General features: G+C 45.3%; 1 protein-coding gene across 1 annotated transcript in view; it reads left to right on the top strand.

Annotated features, from left to right (window-relative positions):
- SERINC1 (serine incorporator 1) overlaps positions 1-22,894 on the top strand; it is a 311,310-nt gene that overhangs the window by 79,189 nt on the left and 209,227 nt on the right. The window contains exons 4-5 of the mRNA XM_069606597.1: positions 16,078-16,157; positions 20,910-21,047. Coding sequence (XP_069462698.1) covers positions 16,078-16,157; positions 20,910-21,047 — 218 coding nt within the window. The remainder of the gene's footprint in view (positions 1-16,077; positions 16,158-20,909; positions 21,048-22,894) is intronic.

Raw genomic sequence — 22,894 nt, forward strand, 5'->3', positions numbered from 1 at the left:
ACAATACACCACCATTTGGCTTACAATTTGGTACCCCAAATGTGCCAGATGAATTAATTTCTGAAGAGTCTAGAATTAAAGACTTGTATGAAAACTCGCAGTTTTGGAAGCCAGATCCTTCTGACCACGCTGACTCTTCGTTTCATACAGACAACTGATGAGCAAGCTGGTTGAGTTGTTGAGTTGGAGTAGGCCTGCACCATCATTTGAGCACGGTGATCTAACTGATATACTGAATCAAGGTCCCTAGACGGATCCAATTTTACATTTTCATATTGCCCTCCAAAAAGGGTCACATCTAATTGGGGGAACACTAGCAACTGCTGCTACAGTAAATACAAACTTCTCCTAAAAGAAATATAGGCCATCCAGCAGTGACCCAGAATATTTAACAAAACACCCGACACCAGAGAGTTTGGTGGTTCAGGCAGCCACGTCCACGAAGCAATCTGCATACTCTTCTATCCCCCCAGATAGGGATGACAAGCGAGTGGATGCTTGGGCTCGAAAAAAATATTTACTGGAAATCTGGCTTTGAAATCAGCTAATACTACATGTGCCTCGTCAAAATGTATGTTTACCCTGTGGGATTGCGTAGCTGTGGCAGCTGACCACATACCGAAAGGAGAAGAGAGACTGCTTCCTGGCTATCATCAAGGATGGTAAGGAGCCAATGTGTGAATGTCCCCAGTCTGGTCTGCGTACTGCAGATAGCATTTGCAGATCCATGGCAGGTTTGCATGGTTGAGGAAATCTGGTTTGCACCGGATGTATAAGCTAGACTCCTCCAATATGCCTTTTGACGGCTCAAGGTTGTTTGGCAGCAAGGCTGAGCTGCAGACCCCGAAAGCGGCAGCTAAATCTTAGTGCCTCCCATTAGACAGCGTCAACATGCCTACCCCGTGCATCATCTTGGAGGGGGTAAGTCCTTTCGATTCTGCTCTTCAGTTGGGAGAGGACAGGCCAGTCATAGAGGTTAGAGAAGATTCCCTCGTGGTGGACGAGGAAGAGTTACTAAATCAGCCCAAGCAGAAGCAGCTTTACCCTTAGCTCACATGACCCCAGTGGGAGGCAGACTTTCTCAGCATCATAAAGTGCATGTTTGCCGAAAGGCCTCGTGGCGCTAATGCAAGAGCCACCACCACCACCAACAGAGTACAAACCCTAATCAAGATCTTTATTGGAAGGGATATATTTTCAAATATCGATGAAAAGAAAGGTTGTCAGAGGTACCCCGAAGATGGAGCATAAGCAAATTCCACAATTCAGCAGCAGCCACTGAAAAAGCACGCTCTCCAACATGAGAGAAGCACACCCGTGGTACCTGGATCCGACATGACGTCAGAGACCTTAAAGACTGATTGAGAAATAGGGGCGAAACTTATCCCTTAAGTATTCAGGACTGAGCCCATAGAAGTCCCGGTGTAGAATACACAGGGATTTGAACTGAATCCTTTTGATCACCGGTGCCAGTGAAGCTGGCACAGGACAGAGGACATAGGTGTATGATATAGAGTACTATCCACCATCCTTCCTGCAGAATTTTGCAGAACTTGCAAATGGTGAATCAGATGCAGATTGCGCTAAATAGAGGGAGTTGCAATAATCATTTGCATTCAAAACTAGTGCCATCACAACCGGCGCATGGTACTGGGAGAGAATAAAGGCTGGGGCTTTCCGCAGGTTCCTCCAATTTAATATGACTAGATTGACAGACTGATACCCCTTGAGCATCCAGTGAGAGAGAAGAGTAGATTCTCACCCCAAGATTCTTAACAACCAAAGCTGGACTAGGACAGGCCCCAAAGGAGTTAGTCCAAAAATAAGTTCATAGAGAGGAAGCAGAAGATGCTTGGGAACTGGAAACGCTGGCCCCGGGTTGCTGCCTCTTTTTTGAAAAGGCCTTGGGATCATCCACCAGGGAACAGTTCTTGGAAAATTCTAGATCCGCTCCTTGTGCAGGAAATGTTGACCTTGCTAGAGAAAGGTGCAATAGAACCGGTACCTGTGGCGGAGAGGAACAAGGGTTGGTACTCCCCGTACTTTCTAATGCCCAAAAAGGACAGAGGATTGAGACCCATCTTGGGCTTAAGAAACAAGTTCCTCGGGAAGGACAAGTTCAATACACTTTCTCAGATCCTTCAGGCCCTCCAACTCCAGGAGTATGGTTGGTATCATTGGTCCTTCAGGATGCTTACTTTCATGTGCCTATCCATCATAAGCACAAAAGGTACCAGAGGTTCAAGTTCTGCCATTCAGGCTGACCTCTGCCCAAGGGTTTTCACCAAGTTAATGGCGGTTGTGGCAGCGAGTCTCAAAAGAGGGGAGGGAGGGGGGATTACGTCTACCCCTAAACGGGCGAAAGGCTGAACAGGGCACGTTCACCCGAACAAGCCCTGGAACATCTCAGCGTAACCTGCCACTCTCTCCACAGACTGGGCTACTCCCTCAATTACAAGAAGTCCCACATGATGCCATCACAAAGACTCCAAATTTTTGCAGCGATACTGGATACAACCTTGGGGAAAGCCTCGCCACTCGAGGTGAGGGCTGAACACATTCTGCAGATGGTCAACAAATTCAAGCATGCCCAGCATACCCCTGGCCTTCAGTTTTTAAAATGTATTTATTTATTTATTTTTGTGAGGTTACTCGGCCTCATGGCATCTGGTGCCAGAGGCTCGCCTGAGAATGAGATCTCTCCAATTGGCTCTCGGGACTCAATCGTCCCAATTCTCAGGCAGGATGTCGGACCTAATTGAGGCTCCAAACAGAATTGCACAGGATCTCCTGTATTGGGCCTGCAAGGACAATATTCTGAAGGGCGAACCTTTTTGGCAACCATGGCTGGAGATAACAGTAGTTACAGATGCCTCACTCACAGGGTGGGGAGCCCACGCCAACAGACAATCGGCAGTCGTTGGTCTCCATTGGAGTCCAAACAACACACCTCCTTTTGGAGCGGAGGGCAATTAGACTAGAGCTGAAGGCCTTCTTGCCCCCTGTATGGGGAAAGAAGGTCCTGATAATGACGGACAACATAGTGGCTATGTACCACCTCAACAAGAGTGGCTATGTGCCACCAGTGTGCAGAGAGGCAATGCAGCTCTGGTTTTGGGCAATTCAAGAAGTAAACTCCCTGTTTGCAGCTCACCTATCCGGAGAGGAGAACGCAGCGGCGGATGCTCTAAGCAGGCAGGCATAGCACGGTCTCCCCTGAGTGGGAACTAGCTCAGGAAGTCTTTCGAGATCTTCACGCTTTGGGGAACCCCTCAAGTGGATCTGTTTGCAACCAGTGTCAACCGGAAGTGCGAACTTCTGCTCCAGGGAATTTCCCCCAAGAGGAGCTCTAGGTGACGCGTTCGTAGTGGACTGGGAGTTTCTACTCCTGTATGTGTTTCCTGCAGTCATGTTCATTCCTCACATGATCAGGAGATTGAGAAAGTTTGGCAAATCCATGAATCTAATTGCCCCGGATTGGGCCAGGAGAACGTGGTACCCAAACCTTCTGGACACTTCCATCTGCCCTCCAATGCGTCATCCACAAAGAGAGGACCTTCTCTAGCGAGAGGAGGGAGTGGTTCTCCATCCAGAGGTCCAGACACTCGACCTTCACGCATGGTTTCTGAGAGGTTGAGATATAAGGATTAGGACCTCCTGGATGACGCAATGGAGATCTTGCTTTCGGCCAGAAGGCCAGCAACAAAATCTTTGTACTGCTGCCGTTGTAACAAGTTCAGCAGCTGGTGCAGGGATAAGCATGTGGATGCTTTTCTGTGTGATACCTAATGTGCTATCTTTGTTAGACTTTGCGAATCTGGGGTTCCAGATTGGAAAAATAAAGGTTATCTAACAGCGCTTTCTGTTTTTAAGCGCTCTTCAGAGGAGTCATCATATTTTAAAATCCCTCTGATTTATTCAATTTCTAAAGGGTCTTACTAAGGTATTTTCACCAATTCCATTCCAAGTTCCTATATGGGATCTCAATCTGGTGTTCAAACTTCTAACATGCATTCCTTTTGAACCAATACATTCATACCCATTAAGACTGTTAACTTTTAAAACTGTCTTGTTGATAGCAATAACGTAAGCTGGCAGGGTATGTGATTTTCAGGCACTTGACAAGGTTGTTCTCAAGGTGAAACCTTCTTTTCTACCAAAAGTAGTCTCTGACTTCCACTTCACCAAAAAGGATTTTGCTATCTTTCTACCCACCTCCTCATCCTGGAAAGAAGGACTAAAGATTACATGGGCTGGACCCAAAAAGGGCTCTCGGTGTTTATTTATCAAGAATGGCAAAAATTTGTCAGAATGACCAATTATTCATTGGCTATGCAGGTCCTAAATTGGGTTTAGCTGTGACAAAACAGACCCTATCCAGATGGATTACGCTGGCTATTGGGGAATGTTACAGGTTAGCACATTCCACAAAGGGCATGACAACCTCTGCTGCTCTTCAGCGAGGTGTTCCAGTAAGACATGTGCAGCGGCCACTTGGTCGTCTGTTCACACTTTTGTGAAACGTTACCGCCTGGATTCATCTTACAGTCAAGAAGGACAATTTGGAAAGGCAGTCCTTCATGATCACGTTTAAGGGCAAAATAAAATTCATACTGCCACCACCAAAATGATTACTGCTTTGGGAATCTATCAAAAGATGAGGAATACGTGGGAGGACACAGTCCATTCGAAGAACACTTTACTTACCCGTGGTAACATTCTTTCGATTGGATGTTCGTCTCACATATTCCTCATCACCCCTCCAACCCTACCCCACTGTACAATTTACGTGTCTTTACACTTTACGCATTCTTGGAGCCTACGGTCTATGGTATGCTTTGTATTTCCTCTACGGAAGGGGGAAGCCAAAGGGTGCTGCGTGCACTACTTATACTGATGATGACGTTGAACGGAGGCCCTCGTGGGACATAGACGAGACCGCACACAGCGCCCTTGGTCGAGATATTTTTCGAAGCAGCTGAAGCTGAAAAGATGAGGAATATGTGGGCGGAACATCCAATCGAAATAACGTTACCACAGGTAAGTAACTTGTTCTTCTCTGAATCAATACAAAAAAGCAATTGTTGAACTAAAGAGCATCATAAGACTTATCGTATACAAAGCTCATAGAAGGAAGCACATAGAAGTCTCATACCAAATCACACCTAGAGATATTCTAGGAAGAAATGCACTGAAGGTGAATGGGACAGCTCATTTATTGTGTAGCCATCAGAAGTTTGAATTGATGCAACCCTTTGATTGAAAGCTGAGAAACTGTCCCTTTCTTTGTCAAACCTGGGGATCAGTTCTCAAGCAGAGAGAAAGACGACCACCAAAAGAGTGTTCCTTGATCCGACTCGACTTGACAGCAGAGCGATATGTGGACTCGACGTCTGTGAACCACCATTAACGGACCTGGTGATCTCTTCCTAGACTTGGGGCACAGTTGAGTTACAGGCCCTCGAGCCCCCTTGTTTACTGAAAGCCTTGCAGCCTAATAACTGCACAGACCATGATATCCTGTTTATTAATTTTTCCAGTCTACTACTGCTAGGCGCTATTCCGAATTTCGTAGTATTTTTTTTTTTTTTTTTTAGATATTGTGGTCAGCTGCCTCTTAGGCTGTATCCTGGGACTGGTCAGGGCGACACAATTGTACCATACACAAACAAGCATTCAGCACAGAACCAGCAGGGAAATCTAATCCCTTCCCCTGAGGAACCGTCCAGAAAAAGGACAGGGAAACGCGTGTCGGTAAACAAAAGGGAATCTGAACATCCCAGTGAGGAAACTGGGATCAACACAAAGGGAAACAAAATATCCCAGTGAAGTAACTGGGACTAACCAAATTGTATTTATCAAGCATTAAGCTATCTTCAAATGGATAATGGAATATCTCGGTGATGAAATTCGAAGCAATACAAAAAAGGACAACAAAATACCCCTGGGAGGAAACTGGAAACAACACAATTGCAATCACTAAGCATCATGCTATCTTCACACACCCAAGAGCAGGAACTGGGACCAACAAAACTGCAATTATCAAATATCACGCTAGGACCGACAAAACTAAGTTAAAATATCACGCTATCGTCGAGTAAAATAAAAGGACACAAAGCTAGTCATCAACGGACTTATTCTGGATCATCACTAAATCAATTTTTTTTGAACATTCGATCTCCAACCCAGATTGAAATAACAAGGTTCCCCTAAAAGGAAGGGGTAATCAATCCACAAATTACTCATGAATCAACTATTGGACAAGTGAAACTATCAAGTAAAAACAAGATCGTTTTCATCTAACAGCCACAAGTAGTACTATTAATCGTATATTCTTGACCAAAGGATGAAACAAATTCATTAAAATGTATGTTGAATCAAATTGGAACGTGGCAATTGAGTTTTTTTTATACTATGTGGTAAAAGCGCCTAACAGGGCTATAACGTAGACCATGATATGAAGCATCTGAAGAACTGGACACGGATGGTGCCAGCAACCACCAGAGGCATAGCTGTGTGGCTGCTTTCCAATCCAAAGGGCAACCAAGAGCATAGCAAGCAACCCAAGATTTTACTGGAAAGTAACGTCTGGGTTATGCGAAGCTCCTCCTTTTTTGTGAACTCCCTCCTCTGGTCGTTATTTGCTTCATCAGTGCTGGAGGTGTTCTTCCGCAAAACGGGCAGCTGCCCTTGTACCACAAGGGTCCTGCTCCTCTTTGGCAAAGGAGCCCCACCAGTGGCTGCACAGCAGTCCTTCTTGATTTGAAGATGCTTTGCTGCCGTGGCATCACCAAAACCCTAGGAATTGCCGAAGCTCATCTCACCTTACGAGGACCACAACTGTGGTTGGAAACTGCTGAGTATATTTGAGCTACACAGATCTGTGTTCGGATTGCCTTAGAAAGCAAAGCGCTTTTATCGAACATTAGGCAATAACGTTGGGTCCTATGCTTGCCAGTGGGGTATCACAGTATCAAGACGAGCATTTTTTTGTTTGGTGCATTTGGTTATGCAAAACCTTTAGCACATAACAAATGAACTCATTAACACATCGATAAGCTTCATTTTTAACAGATGTTAAAATAGAAATAAAATGTTAAGATATTACAAGACCAATCTTAAAATTACAATTCTCAACAAGAATTAATTAATTAAAGAATCATAAACTAATCCCCAAAGTGCATATACAGAGTGTAACTATCCCTATGCTAAAAGGAGCAAGAAGATTCATACAACCAAATTTGATTGAATTGAGAAAAGTAAATTTTTCCATATATGGAAAGTGGCTGCTGTAATCAGACTCGAATGAGCACCATAGAAGCCACTCTAGAATTGGTTGGTCACAATAAAATCCATGGAGGCACAGCCCTTGAAATAAGCACTGTGCAATACCGGGCATGCAGCCAAAAGCCAGTCTGTCTTCCCCCATTGTTTCCTATGGGAGACTGACACACCATTGAGTCTATGCATGCCTACAGGATACAAACTGTCATGCTTTGTATAAGAAAACGTCATTGTTGATGCTTAAACTAGAATGATGTCCTACAGAGCGCACCTCTAGACTTTTTCTGATTATTCAGCTTTGTTACCTATACATTTTGCAATATCTTAACTACCCTAAAGCTATGAAGATTATTCTAATAACATATGTGAGTAGATCCCTTTTTATATATTACTGTGTTCTCCACCATTGCATCTTTTATAGATTTACATGGTTAAATTATTTTGTCTGGCTGGGACTCCCCTGTATACATTTAACAAAGCTGTTAAATGAAATCTGCAGCGCTGTGCAACCTATCCACATAATTTCGTGCCATTTGCTGTGCAGCCAGTTGGTTGGTAGACCTTGGCTTTGCCCACAGAGGCCAATTCGGGACTATTGCTTGCATGTCTGGTAAAGAGGTTCCTCTGGCTATAGTCCTAATTAATTCAACAACTTGGAGTCCATTCTACAGAAGATATTGCCCCGTTTTCTGAATGACTGCAAATAATACTTTAATATTTAGGATTATTTTGGCAGTTTGCTCCAAGGGTGAAAAACCCATGTCAGCATTCTTTGCATTCATTAGGAGGTGGGAAGTGACCGTTCAACCCTCTTTATCTTTCTTGTGATGGGTCTAGAGCGGTCGTACCCTAAAAGGGTGAGGGGGGAGAAGAAGAGAGAGATGGGAGGTGGTGTGAAATGGAGATGAAGGGAAGTGTAGGGGGATTTAGAAAGGGTGTAAACATGTGCGACTGACATTGTATGGCAGGACAATGGTGAGCGACTGTAAGGTGGTAATTGGAGTAGTGATGAGGGTAGAGTAAAGCAGGAGATGAGTTAGAGGGGGAGTATTTGATAAAATAAAGACAACTGTGTAGATGGGTAGGGTACTGAGAGTAGAGCGACGTGAGGAAAGAAGTAATGGGGAGTCTGGAGAGAGGAGTGAATGCAGGTAGAAAGAGGGAAGGAGTGGGGTCAGAGACCAAGGAGGGGTAGGAAGATTCTATAGAGCGGGGAGTGAGAAATGGAAGTGGAAAGGGGAAGAGTCTGTAATAGAAGGTGATATTGGACACTAACAGACCAGAAACATCCCCTAGAAAAATCCCAGTGGGGGATGTACAGAAAAGTCCATGGTCTTTAGGTTTATCCTCCCAGAACAGAGAAGACTTGCACAGTAGGGATTACCTTGAGTTAAAATATGTTCAGGAAATTCTGATGGTTATGGACATCTGGGCTAGGGTAGGAGTCTGCGGTGAGGTCGAGAGTGACGGGGACACCCTTGGTTTCAACCGTCCTAGTCTTCTGAAACAATTTGGTTAAAGATATTAATAAAGCACCTAATATCTTATAGATTTCTGAGCATATCTTTGACATTCTTTGAGTTTGCAGAACCAGCGAAACTCACAAATTCCCTTTAATAATTATGTCGAACATGTGGGTTAAAGAGCATTTCCTGGAGGGCAAACATAAAGGATGTACCTATTGCCTCCACTCCGACTGTACAGAGATTGCAAAATATGAGGCACATTCGATGCCAAGACCCGCAGAGATGGGCACAGTTGCCTAAACGACAGGATGTATTTAGGGTCCGAAGCCAAATATGTGAAAAGCTCCATATTCTTTCTTAAAAAGGAAAGGGCTGCTAGAGAACATCTTAACATAAGTGGGAAATGTCTGAGGGAAGACTCCCTTCCTGGAAGGAACAGAGAGAAAGGTATTGTCCTGGTCTAGACCTTTGTTGTTGTTCCTTCTTAGCCTTCCCTGTGGCATGCAAAACGTTCTCCTCACTCTATTGCTATTCAAACTGTTGCAGAGTTTGATGTGAGACGAATCTAGCAATATCACCACTGATTCTCTGGAGGGGAGTTTCTCTTATGTGGCCAGGGACAGGCAGAAGCTACCCGACACTGACCCTGGGGCTGGCTATCTGTGGGAAGACCGCATAGGGGGAAGACCAACTCCAGAGAGGTAGAAAAACTATAGAGCAAAATAACCTGACAACTTTAATTCCACATGACACCCATACACCTTTTTTGGGAGAATTCTCAGAAATGTGCTAATTCCTCTCTACCTTAGAGACCTCCAGCAACTTTGCTGGATTTTGAGGACTTGAATTTTTAACCTGGAGAGAGTGAGGCCCCTTTTCCCACTCTCTCATGTATCTTAATGTGATTTTGAACACCGTTTCTTTTGGTTGTGGAGTCTGTCAAACTCCATAGGCATCATCTTTTACATTTTTTCACACAGCACCTTCAGTACAGTGACACAGGGAAGTCTTTCAGATTTCCCAAAGGTTTAAATACTTTCGATTGGATAAACTACTGTTTCCAAGAGCAGTGAAAGGAAATTGACTTTACTTACATTTGTAACTTTCTAGACCCAGCACATACTATCTTACAGTAGGGTGCTGGAGGGGTTACTTAATATCCCCTTTGTCTAACTTCCCATGTAACATTTCTGTTACCCATTCCTCGATGAATGGCTGGTGGCAGTGGTTTACTTTTTACTACTGTTGTGTGTTTTTACCGTGGGCTGCGTTCGCAGCCTCGGTAAAGCACCCATGGGTGGCATTTTTGTCAAAATGGCCCGTTCGTCTTTTTTCGCCATTTCATTGTGGAAAGATCCTTCTTGAGATTTACCCTGCGCACCAAACGAGGTTTGGTCCATTTGTTCATTTTGTCTTTGGCGGCGGGGTTCAGGAGTGAAGGGTGTCCAGGGTGTCTGGCAGGGGCATGAAGCGAGGGAGGTGCCCGAAACTACCCTTGGAGACGGGAATGCACTCTTAGGTGATTGGCCGGCTGGCTGTCCAGCAAGGACAGCTACCCTGCTGGGTGATTGACAGCTAGGCTGGAATGAATGGGAGAAACCTGCATAAAAGGCAAGGCTTTTTGGCTTGGAAGGCAGTCGACCACTGGACGAAGGAATCCGAAGAAGAACTTGGAAGAGACGCCTGCTGCAACTCCCGGACCGTTGGTTTGCCCGGTTAAGCCCTGCTGCTGTCCTGAAGCTCCGAATTGGTATCGACAGAGAAGTCCCGCAAGGATGACTTCTCCCTTTTGAGTTGGTGGGACCAATCAACTCCAAAGTAAGCCACCTGGACATCCTCTCAAAGCTGGTTGAAATTCCACTGCAGTTGCTGCTGGTACCGAATAGCCAGGGAGAGGAACGTCAGATCGTGTGTGTTGCTTTTAAGCTGGCCAAGAGCTCCAGGAAGATCCTCTGGATACCCAGGAAGCAGGACTGACCGAGCCTGAGCCACCTCAACTGAGTGCTGGACCCCAAATGCAAGGAAAGCCCATCTCGACGGCCAGGAACCACAGTGTTGTTGTTTTACGTTATACACGAGGAGCTGAAACACCGGAGTGCCACTTGTTTGAAGATTGCCGGTTGCGGTCGGTGACCCTCCCATTGCAGTGCAGGAGTCCCCAGAAGGCCTCCCACTTGTTTCCATGACTGAGGCCCAGGAACACCACGAGCCGCACAGGAACAGAAGCCATCTGCTGCACTTTTCTTCAACCTAAAGGTACTGTACAGTCTAAGAGAACTTACCTCTTGTGCCCCCTTGCTTGATCTCAGTTGAGACTTGTTTCGTTTGCACTTGTAGAGTTGCTTGCATCTTCTACAACTCGCAGGCCCAACAGCTTGTAACCCTACATTTTGATTCTATCCTACAAAGACTTTTTAAACATTGTGCAAGACTTTCTATTTAGCAAGAAGTGCTTCAGCTAACCTTCACGTTTGCTAACTTGACATTGGCTGGCCTGGCTCCCTGAATGACTCTTCTCTCTTCTGCTTATGTGTTTTGCCTTCCTTCAAGGAAAGGGTTAACTGATGTTGCATTGGGGAGGGGTTATTTTGAAAGTACTTACCTGCTTAAGAATAATTGTGTGAATACTTGTCTATTCTGAAACCTCTTTCCTTTGACTCTCCTCGTATATTCTAAATGCAACAGTGATATATTAATGGCCACAACACCCTAGCTATTGAAGTCACCTGAGGGTGTAGGTAGTGTCTGTGGGTCATCCCAAATGGGTATTTGCTCATTTAGAAAACTATTTGTGTATTTTTGAAGTGACTTTGTGTGTGGCTTTATATTGCTCCCTTTTGAAGAAGGCTTATTCAAACTGACTATTAAATAAATTAATAATTGTTTAATCAAGAAACCTTGCGATTCATTATGACTCTGGCGGTAGCCGTGCCGGTACATACCGGCATGGCTGCCACCGGAGTCATGAATTTTCCGGCACCAGGCAATGGGGACTTACCGGGGCATTACTGCCCCAGCGGTCCCGATAATTCCCCATTGCCAGGTGCTGGAAAATATTACCCCCCACAACCCCCATTTCCATTTGAGTCCCATTGGACTCAATGAGAATGTGGAGGCCGGATGCACCGGCACCATTCATGAATTGATCTTGAGATAAGCCTGGCTACTCGACCACACTAGCAACCTGTGTAGTACAGACTTATACCAAAGGTTGAGTTCCTATTGCCAGGAGGTCAGGGGTGTTGTAGTGCACCCAAAGGGTACTGCATACAATATTGCCTAACACACCTGTACAACATACGTGTATGGCTTATTGTAACCTAGAGGAAGCAATCCCAGGTCTTTCCAGCCAAATCCCTCGTCTCTGTCCCCCGCCCTCTCTTTTCGTCCTCCCCAATTTAAGTACTGAGATGCGAACGAGAGATGGAGCAATGAAGTTGCCTAGACACGGTAAGCCAACACTGCGTTCTAGTCTTTGGAAACAGTTGACGGGAAGTTTAAAACTACCACACCTAATAGCAATGGGAGAGTGTGGGAGAGTCCGAGGCCGTCGGCAACTGGTGCGAACGCCAACAAACACCAGAGACTAGAAGGTTGTGAGTCGCAGCGCAGAGGCCGAAATGGATGGTGTGAGGAGGAACTGAACCAAAAAAAAGCTTGCCGCCTGGTGACCGGGAGAAGCAGGAGCTGCCTGGAGCGAGTGAAACCAGAGCAAAGATGGACCACCTGACGAGACCCGCACCTAGTCAGCAGACTGAACGAGAAGCCAAAGAGGAGACTCTAGGACCGCCAGAGCTGCCCGGTAAGCCCAGGAAGACGGAATGGGTTACTGGGGCACCTAAAAGCGAATCCTGCATCATGCTGAGCACACGCGAGAAAGCCATTGAAAATAGTAAAGGAACTGAAATAAATGAGAACATTGTTAAAGACGGGTCCATGACCCAGTATTCCAAAGCAGGGAATATTGTGTATGTTAACATTGTTGACAGTGAGACGGAAGCCCAAAACTGTAAAAGAGGAACTGTTATACAGACCAGTTCAAAAGGGGCCGGAGACACCAAACCGTGGAAAGGTGAGAAAAAGTAAATATGAACTCTTTTGGAAAGGGTTCAGTGACCCAACTGTGGAAAGCTATTGTGATGTGGATGAAAGAAAGAGTGAATAAAGAAAGGTAAACCCTGGGCAAGTTAGTCCACCAGGCATACGGGAAGTTTGGAACTCATACCCAGGAGGGGAGATGAGAAGCAAAGTGATATCCTGGAAGGAAGGTAAACCAGGAGTGGGAAGCGAAGTGATATCCTGGCAGGAGAGTAAACCAGGAGTGAGAAGCAAAGTAATATCCTACAAAGGGAGCAAACAAGGAGTGAGAGGGCAAATAAACTTGAAGCTGTGAAAACAAAAGAAGCCTCATATCCTTTTTTAAAGATTGAAGAGAAAGTCACAAATACCCTGGCAGGAGAATACACCAGAGGTAGAAAATGTGCAATTTGTAACATTGTAAAGAAACTGCATGCTTAACGGAAATTCAAAGCAAGACTCGTGGCCTTGTGAATACTGTTAAAAAGAACACATTTTGAATTGACAGAACGACTCTAGTGAAAGGGCGACCCATATCCTGGTGGAACCCTGTATTTCTTATATGTTCTGCACCTCAAACATTTTATGTTGAGAACTTTTGAAGCAAACTTACCAGAGACTCTGTACGCATTATATTCAGTTTGGAGTGTAAGGGTCAGATTAGGATTTTTGGACATAGGACGGAGGACGCTCTTTTGTTTAACATCCTGACAGAGAAGGACCTTAGTATTGTTGAGGCTGAGATACCCCTCTAAGGATTAGGAATAGATGGGATTTCCCCCAACCCTTCTTATTTTCTGGGAATTAGTTTATAGCAACCAACAAACGGGCCACTGTGTTTGAGTCTTACTCTTACATATGTCTATGGTATGCAGTGATAAAATCTTGACAAAAATGTTGCCTGTACAAAAAATCACGGCAAAGATGCTGTGATTGACCCATTAAAGGTGTACCCCATTACACCATTTAAGGGGAACAGGGTTGCGGGGGTGTCCTCCGCTCCCCTTAAATGGTATAATGGGTCCGCGGGTTGTGGGGATGTCCCCCACATCCTTTACATAGATTGCGACGGCAAAACCACAGCCTTTTTGCCTCAATATTTTGTGTCCACGGCCATTTTTGACACGATTTTAACACATGGAACCATGTCTATAAGCAAGCTGCTGACTCTGGTAGTTCCGGCAGGTGCACTACAAGTCTGCAAAACATAGTCCATTCATATAATGTCCTTGTCGCTGGTGTCTCGTAGGGTTCAGTCCTTGTCAATAGTCCCTGTGGTGACACATTCTGGAAGCACCCGTCAGTGAAAGCCTTGTCACCGAACATCCTGTCACCTATGACAGCAGCACATATAACAACTATGTTAATGCAGTTTTTGTGCCACTCTCTGTTGAAGATGCTACAACTAACCCTAGGGGAAGGCTTAAACACCTGACCAGAAAGAGAAGCGAAACCTCTCTTAAATGTGGGCAACATGGTCAGAGCGATGAGGTTTAACTCTTGGGGGGGGGGAGTTCTTGGAGGGGGGGGTAGTAGAGCCACACTGGGGTACAATTGGTCCACAAACATAAATCTCGAAAATACACTAGAGTGATAAACTGAAAAATATATACTTTAATTTAAAGTCAAATATGTAAAACGATCAGGTCAAATGAGGAATTTTGGGCAGTGCCCTCATGAAGCACCACTTCCTCGACGTTCAAACAAGAAGGCAAGCAAATCTTGGGACAGGTGGTCATGAGGATCCCTTATCAGTTATGGGAATCCTCTTGGCACGTCCTTTAAGTTTTCTGTGAGACAGTCATGCCTGGGGCAATACTTGATGATTTATTCAAAACATGTGAATCTATGATGAAGAATCCAATACTAGGCAAGAAAGAAGTTACTCAGCTGTAACTATACAATTCCCCAGAGTTGGTATCGTTAGGAGATTCTCATGTGACCTACACCTCCTCCATAGGGGGGGGGGGGGGGATCTTCAGGTTACTCCATGTTATGAATCTGAAGATGGCCTTCGTGGATGGTGCGAAAGGGGTTCCCACTTCATTTGCTGCATTTCAAATAGTCCAGAACGATGTGGCTTAAGCTACATATCGTGCCTATTTTCTTAACTACTGTGTTAATGTTTACAGAGGATTCCCAACCTTAGCATATTTAAAGCTTGTGATTCAAGTATACCAAACTGGTGAACTGCAGTTACGCTTCTTTCTCACCCTGTATCATCGTCAACCCTACTACCCTCCTTTGAATTGACCTTGACTGCTCTATGAATGGTATCCGTGGGTGAAACAAGAAAACCTTTATTAACCGGTTTGCCTCTCATTAGAGCTAGAACTCTACTCCCTGAACCCTAGAGCTGATAGGAAGAGTATCCCTGTTACGCAATGTCTCTACCCAAAGGTGTTACTAAATTGCTGCCATTCCACCTCTGTCTGAACTTCCTCCATGGATCGCTGCAGTGATCTTTTCCCTAAGATATATGTCCCCTTGCTGTATTCGACCATTCCTGGAAGAGACACCTCCTCTTCCAGTGTCTTGCGAGGCATATTCTAGCTGCCAGAAGCAGAAGGGTAACCATGGAGGGAAGGGTGTGCGACTGTTCCTCTTGCTTGTCCAAGCCAAAAAGTACTAACATTGGGTCAATCCCACTTTTTACCCTGCACCTCCCAACCCCCCGCATCTTTGATCCATGACAAGACCTCAGCCCAATAAACCTGAACCTTCGGGCGCCCCCACCACGTGCCAATAATCGGCTCTATTCCCACAACCATGCCAACACTGAGGATTCACTGTGGGGAACATCTTAGATAGCCGTGCGTGTCGGGTCGTAGTACCACCAGTGCAGTAATTTCAATCCGTGGAGTTTATAATGACAGGATATTGATGTTTTAAAAGCCCTTCTGCAGATGAGTTGCCAAATATGGTCGTTCTGATCTAGGCCCAGGTCCTCTTCCCATCTCTGTCGGAGTACCTCAACCACGCTCCCCCTTGGCTCTAGCAAGGCCCTATAGAGTAGCGAGATGAGACCCTTCATCTGTGTGTGTCCATCGAGAAGCTGGCCATACATTTTGAAAGCCCTCTTGTTCTGTAAGGCAGAGCCATATGTATTGCTGCAGTTTGAATATGTGCTTACACACTCCAAAAGAAGCCGCAACCACCTTTTTGACAACTGACACCCCTTTCATATCACTCTAGCCTACAGCTGATTGTGATTTATTTATTTGTTTTAATTTCTTTCTTCTTTCTTTAGCTTTTGGTTCTTTAAGTTTGCTGCAGCAGTTGCAATAACGGTTGGTGCTTTCTTCATCCCAGATGGACCCTTCACTACAGGTAGGTTGGCAGTGCATTTGTCTGGGCTGTTGTTGGCGGCATTGTAAAAACAAGTATCTGAACATGCTCTCTTTACTTAATGTTTTATCTGTCACTAAATGCAGTGTTTTTTCTGTGAAGCTACTCTCCTCTTTCATTTGCAATATTTTTGTGAAGCTTGCATTTGGCATTTTACCAAGTCTCTGGAAAGGGATCACTGAATGAGGCACATCCTTGTAAACTGTGGTTCAAACTGAGCTGCTACCTGCATCTACAGAGTTCCTGGTTTAATTTCCCCTTCTTTCAAAAGCTTAAAGTAACTGGGTTCACGTATTTTGCGCACAGCCATGCAGTCCAATTTTCAAGAATGTCCTACTAGGTGCCAATGGTGTTTGCTATTTGGCCTGCTTGCCCTTTGAACTCTACCATTACTGGAACTAAGACAAACTACTCTCTTCCTTATTACAAAGCCTTGTCGGGCATTCACAGCTGATTGTACATTCTAAACTGATGATCGTGTGCAGCCCATTCTAGTTGGTCTCTGTTAGGGAGAATTCTCTGTTTAGGCTGAATTTCCCTACCTAGTGAGTCCCCCAGCAGCTTTGCTGGATTTCTGAGGTTTCTTTTTTCTCCTGCCAAGAGTGAGACTCTTTTACCCTCACTCTTGGGCATGTTTGAAGTGTGTTTCTTTGGTTTACCTTGTGTTGAATGGGCTATGGGGTCTTTTACCCCATAGGGCCTCATGGTTTTTTGATATGGGTTACACAGCACCCTCCGTGCAGTAACCCAGGGGCGTCCTAGGGACTCCCCAACATAGACTCCATACCCTGGGACTGACTACTGTCTCCCAGGGCATGTAAAGTCACCAAAGACTTTACTAGTCTTAAATCCTGAACAGAACCAGTACAAACCATCATATTGTGGACGTACTGGCTGGGGCAATTCGATTGCCCCAGGGTCTGTTAGTCGAGGGGGCACGTCTCCGTCCCCCCTGATCGAGTTTTGGCTGGTGGCAGTGGAAACTACTTTTTATATTCAACTGCGAATATTTTCCTATGGGATTTCCCATTGTTTTAGGCTAACACATTTAATTATTTATTTACGGTAGCCTCAAACATACCGCCGGTTTATATATTTCTTATTATAACTCCGGTTGGGATTTTTTGCCAAAACTTGATTCTAAAATGGCGTTGGCGTTCGCCTCTGTAACTCTGACCCAAAGTGGAGCCCTTTGTTCCACTTTTGGCGGGCTTCTCCACAGAAGCCCTCCAAAGTGGTGCCACTCTGTCTGGGGTACTTAGGAGGGGTGGAGGGGGATTTAGGCACCCTGGACTGAGTTACCTTGGTAACTCAAGTCGCACTCCGTCCTGATTGGCCCAAGTGGTGAGCCGGCCAGCTCACCACTTAGCATGTTTGAGTGACAGCTAGGCTAGGTGAATGGGGGTTTGCTGCATAAAAGCAGGGCTTTGGGGACTGGAACTTTAGAAGTCGCCACAGGACCAAGAATCCGACGAGGGAAGGGCTGAGCCGACCTGCTACGACAACACCACCCGGTGGAGCCCTGCTGAACCGTCTCACCACTTTTCCCAACGACCGAGGAGAACTCTTAACGGAGTGGCTCCTTCCCTTGACTGGTGGGGACAACCAGTTTTCACCTTCTTTCCGCTTCTTCGAGGTATCTCGTGGCCGCCTTGCCCGTGCCAAGCACCCCGGCAACCGGAATACCACATTTTTACCACAACCGCGAAAGTCGGTACAACCCTTTAACCGGAGGACTCCGCGGCTGGTTTCTTCCCGGGCAGTGCAACGACCTTCTTCTTCTGCTCTTCAGCGAGAACTTCTTCTTCCCTGACCGACGTCGAGCCTTGCTGCCACTGCCTGGAACAACGGCCACCGCTGGAGGATCCTTCCCGTTTAAGGTACCGTGTTCCGCCTGGCTTCCCTTGCCACCGATTGTACGGGGTAGTTTTAGCCCCCGGCTTTCGAACCTGGGAGTGCCTGGGACACCCTGGCTAAACTTTCTAAGCCTCTCTAAACTCTTTCTGAACTCTTTTGCAAGACTCTGAATCCCTAATAACTGTGTGATCTTGGGTACATTTTCGCTCTGTCTGCTCTAAGAGTGGGCCCTGCCTAGTGACTTTTGCTCACCTGTGACTTTGTGCTTCTTTGAGCCTACTGAAAGTGTTCTTGACCTTAGAGTGGTGTGTTTATCCTAATTCTGCTCTTTTTCCCTCCCTTCTTTGAACCACTAGAGTGTCATCTAACGTTAAGCACTCACCTCTGTTTGAATTATGTGGTGTTAACCAAGAGTTGTCTAGTTAGGAATTAGGGTTGGGACTGCTTTCCATATAACTGTGTTTGAAGTGTTCTACTATATATTGCTAGAGTGTTTTCAACTTATGTGTTCTTAAAATAAATAACTATATACTTTTGAAACCAAGCTCTGGTCAGTGTTTGCTTGTACTATTGTGTTTGAGTACCTATTGTGTATACTTTGCATACTGCCTAACTCTTCTTGAGGGAAGTCTGACTGCTCGGCCACAGCTACCAGGTAAATCTGGGTGGTGCGGACTGCTACCAAGTGGGTTTACTGCTATACCTGTAGTCTTAAATCTTTTGCAGTGTTCCCTAAGGGAACTGCACAGGTTTCTGCCTAACAGTCTCCTGAATCCCATAGTACTTTTGTTCAGGGACGTAGAAATAAAGCATGCTTCTACCATCATGGTTTTCCCGCTGCACATGGCAAAACCTGAGTTCATTGGTGCAGACCGCAAATACCTGAATCCTGAGTGGCACTTGTGCATGTTTTAATCCGGAGGTCAGAGCCCATGGTCTGGGTTAGTCACTGAAGTGGGGGTGGCTTTACCCACCTCCAAAACATCGGGGAAGGATACAAACAATAGCAAAAAGAAAGGGTGTCCCAAAGAGTGGCCCATAGGAGTATAATGGAGAGAAGGACTAAAAATAAAAATCTTTCCCAACAGGGCTGAAACTAAATCTCCCGAAGGAGAGTATGAGTGTAGCAACTTCTGATGTCCTGTGCGAAAGACAGATTGGGCCAAATGCGTCTAATTGAACCAAGCAGGACAACACAGCTTCTTAAATTTGCTTTACCCTGTGGTTCCAGAGTAAGGTCACTGTCCATAACGATGTTCAGGTTTCTGACTGTTTTCATGAGAAAAGGTCAGCTTGCCCATTTCATCCGGTCAAGGGATTGATTGATATATATTTTGGCAGAATGGGAGTTGCTTTTGTGGGCATCCAGGAGTCCACAAATGCAAGGCATACGCTGAAGTCTGGATGGTTCATTGTACTGTTTTTTGTGAGTTTATAGAGCATTTGTTTTTTGTGTCTCTACGTTGTTGAATCCTGTGATGTTCGAGGTATTAATTCCAGTAGCAGGGCTATGTAATGTGTATCCTTCCAGGACATATGAAAAGTGGAGTGCAGGGTGTCCTTCCAAGGAACCATCGAGCCCCCTCCCGCCCTGAGAATAACAATAAACACATGCACTTCCACTGTGTTGACGGGTTCCCTACTGAATCAACAAAGAAACCTTTAATCCTATCCAAATGTAAATCTAAAAAATGAATACCATGATATTTTTCTCATAGCTACTTGTGTGTTTAAGTGTTTCCTATACTCAAGAGAGGCCCTGCACTGTACGTACCAGTGTTTTAAATCTTTTTGAACCCAGCTCTGCCCATAGGGGTCCCTTGCTATAATGTGGTGCCAGAGGGGCCATACACATTGGGGATCTATGGGAATCAACTTTTCAAACTTTATTGTAATGTCCCTGCCTCTTAGGCATCCTTGTCTATAAAAACACACAAGGTGCTTAGCTGCCAAGGGACCCAATGTCATGTGTGGCACCTTGAGCCAGTCCTAACTGAACACTTGGGTCTACGTGTCCCAGTAAGCCAAGTGAGAAGCCAGAACTGGTTCAAGGTGTCGCATAACCTAGGGACCTCTAAGCAGGTATGGAGGTTGTGTATCAGACACTGAGGGTGGTGAGTGTAGTTGTTCATCTACCTTCTAGGAAACAATATGAGCCCTCTTTGCCCTTTGCAGTTAACCACAAATGAACACCTTTTCACTCACAGAAGCCTCATTTTTACTTCTACTCTTTCCCAAACTCTTATGCCTGTGACTTGCCATAAACACCATTCAATCGTCCTTGGCCTGATCCCTATTAATGAAGGTCAGCACTGTTAAGTCGAGCACTTTCCAGCTGTCACTCACACTATGAAATATTCTATCCCCTCCATCTCTGGTCTGCTTCACCTGCAGGGCATCCATTTTACAGTTCACCCATTAAGAAAACATTGAAAATGGTGATTAAAACCGCAAACACACATTTTCATATGAAGAACACACACATTCAGCAAGACCGACAACTGCCACTTCTCCTTTACTATATGTCCTACACAGGTTCCTCATTGCAAATAATCTACAGAGGAAAATGCTCTTCTGGTGTGTAACCCAGCTGTGGCAGGCTCCTATCAGAAGGGAGGGCAGGGTATGAGATCTGCTGCCATAGGTAATAAAATGTTTCCTAATGTGTGCTATGTGTTTCTCGCCAATCCTCCTGAACAATCGTGGGCTTCACTACGGATTGGCCCATGCGCAATGGGTCTTCCTGCTGTCTGGAGTAATTGTGTTTTATGTATTGTGTTCCATGTGCATGTCTGTTGAATGTGAAGGGTTCCTAGCACAACATGTTGCTTGATTGTCTCTTAATTCGATACTCACTGGGTTATTTTTCTTTTTCAGTGTGGTTCTATGTGGGAATGGCTGGTGCCTTCTGCTTCATCCTCATTCAGTTGGTTTTGCTCATTGACTTTGCTCACTCCTGGAATGAGGCATGGGTTGAAAAAATGGAGGAAGGAAATTCGAGATGCTGGTACGCAGGTAAGAGCATTCATCTATCTTCACATGCATCTCTGAGTGTATCTTCCAACAAGAGCGATGGAAAAAAATAGTTCAGCATGAGGCAATGCAATGCAACCCAATGACAAATGGCTTACAGTGAGTCTGTGGTGCTGGATGATAACTGGTGCAAAGGAGTAGATTTTCATAAACTTGTCAAAAGATAACATGAGAACCTAAAGGATGAGATTTTTGAGACTGAATAAGACCTTGTCCCCTAAAACCTCTACTTGAGTCCCAGTCTTTTTTTTGCCTCCCCCCCCCCCCCCCTCCTCCCAGTTCACAGCCATTTGTGTAGTGTAAATAGGCATATGTGTGTATACTACAGTAGAATGGGAGTGAGTGAAGGGTTCCAGGAGCTGAGCTGAGGGGGGGGGGGGGTGGGTGGTGTGTGTGTGTGTGTAGAAGTTCTGAAGGTGGAGGTTGAGAGTAGGAGAAGGAGAGGACGTGAGCTGAAGGTGTAGGGGCGCTATCTGTGTTACTTCTGTATTGCAGTTTACTTTATTAAGTGATCAACTGCTCCCTCTGCTTTACTACAATTTTCAACTACACTGTGGCCTATGAATCCATGTCCAATGAAAATGTAACTTTGGGTGTCTGGATGCACCAAGGGCATTGTACTTTGATTCTCGTGTAATTCACTGTCTGGCGGCAGCTCTTTATATTTTAGAGGGCTGCACCATGCTGCAGCCATTTTAGGGACAGTGGACAAAGGCTAGTTCTCTGTTAAAATAGGGAACTTGGTTTAGAAGTCAAATGAGACTTTACAATAAGGTTTTACAATAAAACTGGCTCTGGTCCAACGACAACTAATCTCGCTGTACCTAACTGCCTGATGCTCCTGAAACCTGGTTCTAAGACTATTTTGCTTGCCTTTTGTATATATGCACTCGCAACACTGTAACATGTTAGATCTCATCTGCTTGTATTGACATGTATTGCACTGTACTGACTTGTTTCTTATCCTCTGTATGCAACTTAAGCTCAAGTATCCTTGTACCGGCTGCGCCCGGCTATCCCTGGGTTTTGTGCGCATTATCAAATAATAAACAAACAAACCTAGTGAGTATGGAAAGTAGTGTGTGTCACTATAGATGCATGGCCTTCCTAAAACTCCATGTAAGGAACTCAGTGCAGTGGTGACCAGATCTGGCCAGATGTGTTAAATACATGTCTGGGATTCACTATTGAATCCACAGCCAGTGTGTTTGCCTGGGATGGTTTGAATGGGGCAACCACTCCTGATTGGATGACCACCAAATATTTGAATGGTGGAGTTCGCCCTACTAGAGCCTGGAATGTATATCCAGCCCCCAAGAACTACGAGAAATGGGGGCTTCTGCATTATTAAGGAGATTTTCCCACATCCCTTTGGCAAAGGGTTTTAAACAATCTTTCCTAAGGGTAAGACCGGGTAACCAAGAAGGACAGTTGAAATTCTCTCTATTGGTAGATGTAGTAGAGGAGTCTTGTCTTAAGTCAAGGAAGGCCAGGAGACTGTTGGATATGTACAGAAAGGCCCACTTCAAGATACAAAAAGGACACTATGTAGGTATAATGGGATATTCCATCCCTCCCCCCCTCCCCCACACCCCAAAGAGTTGTAGGTTCAAGACCCAGCTAGCTGGAGAATGGATAACCAGCAGGATTAAGATAAATTAATGTTGGTGGATAACCGCAGTATAGTGGGGGACTGCAAAACTCGACTACTCTGGATGTGCAGGAACCCTGAAGACGATTCTAAGAAATGGATCCAGACCTGGGGATAGGTACTCCATATGCTAGTTGTTAGAACTGATTTTCTATACTCTGGCCTGGTGGACAGATGT

The sequence above is a fragment of the Ambystoma mexicanum genome, chromosome 4p (assembly GCF_040938575.1).
Source record: "Ambystoma mexicanum isolate Mex_15411 chromosome 4p, UKY_AmexF1_1, whole genome shotgun sequence".
NCBI lineage: Eukaryota > Metazoa > Chordata > Amphibia > Caudata > Ambystomatidae > Ambystoma > Ambystoma mexicanum.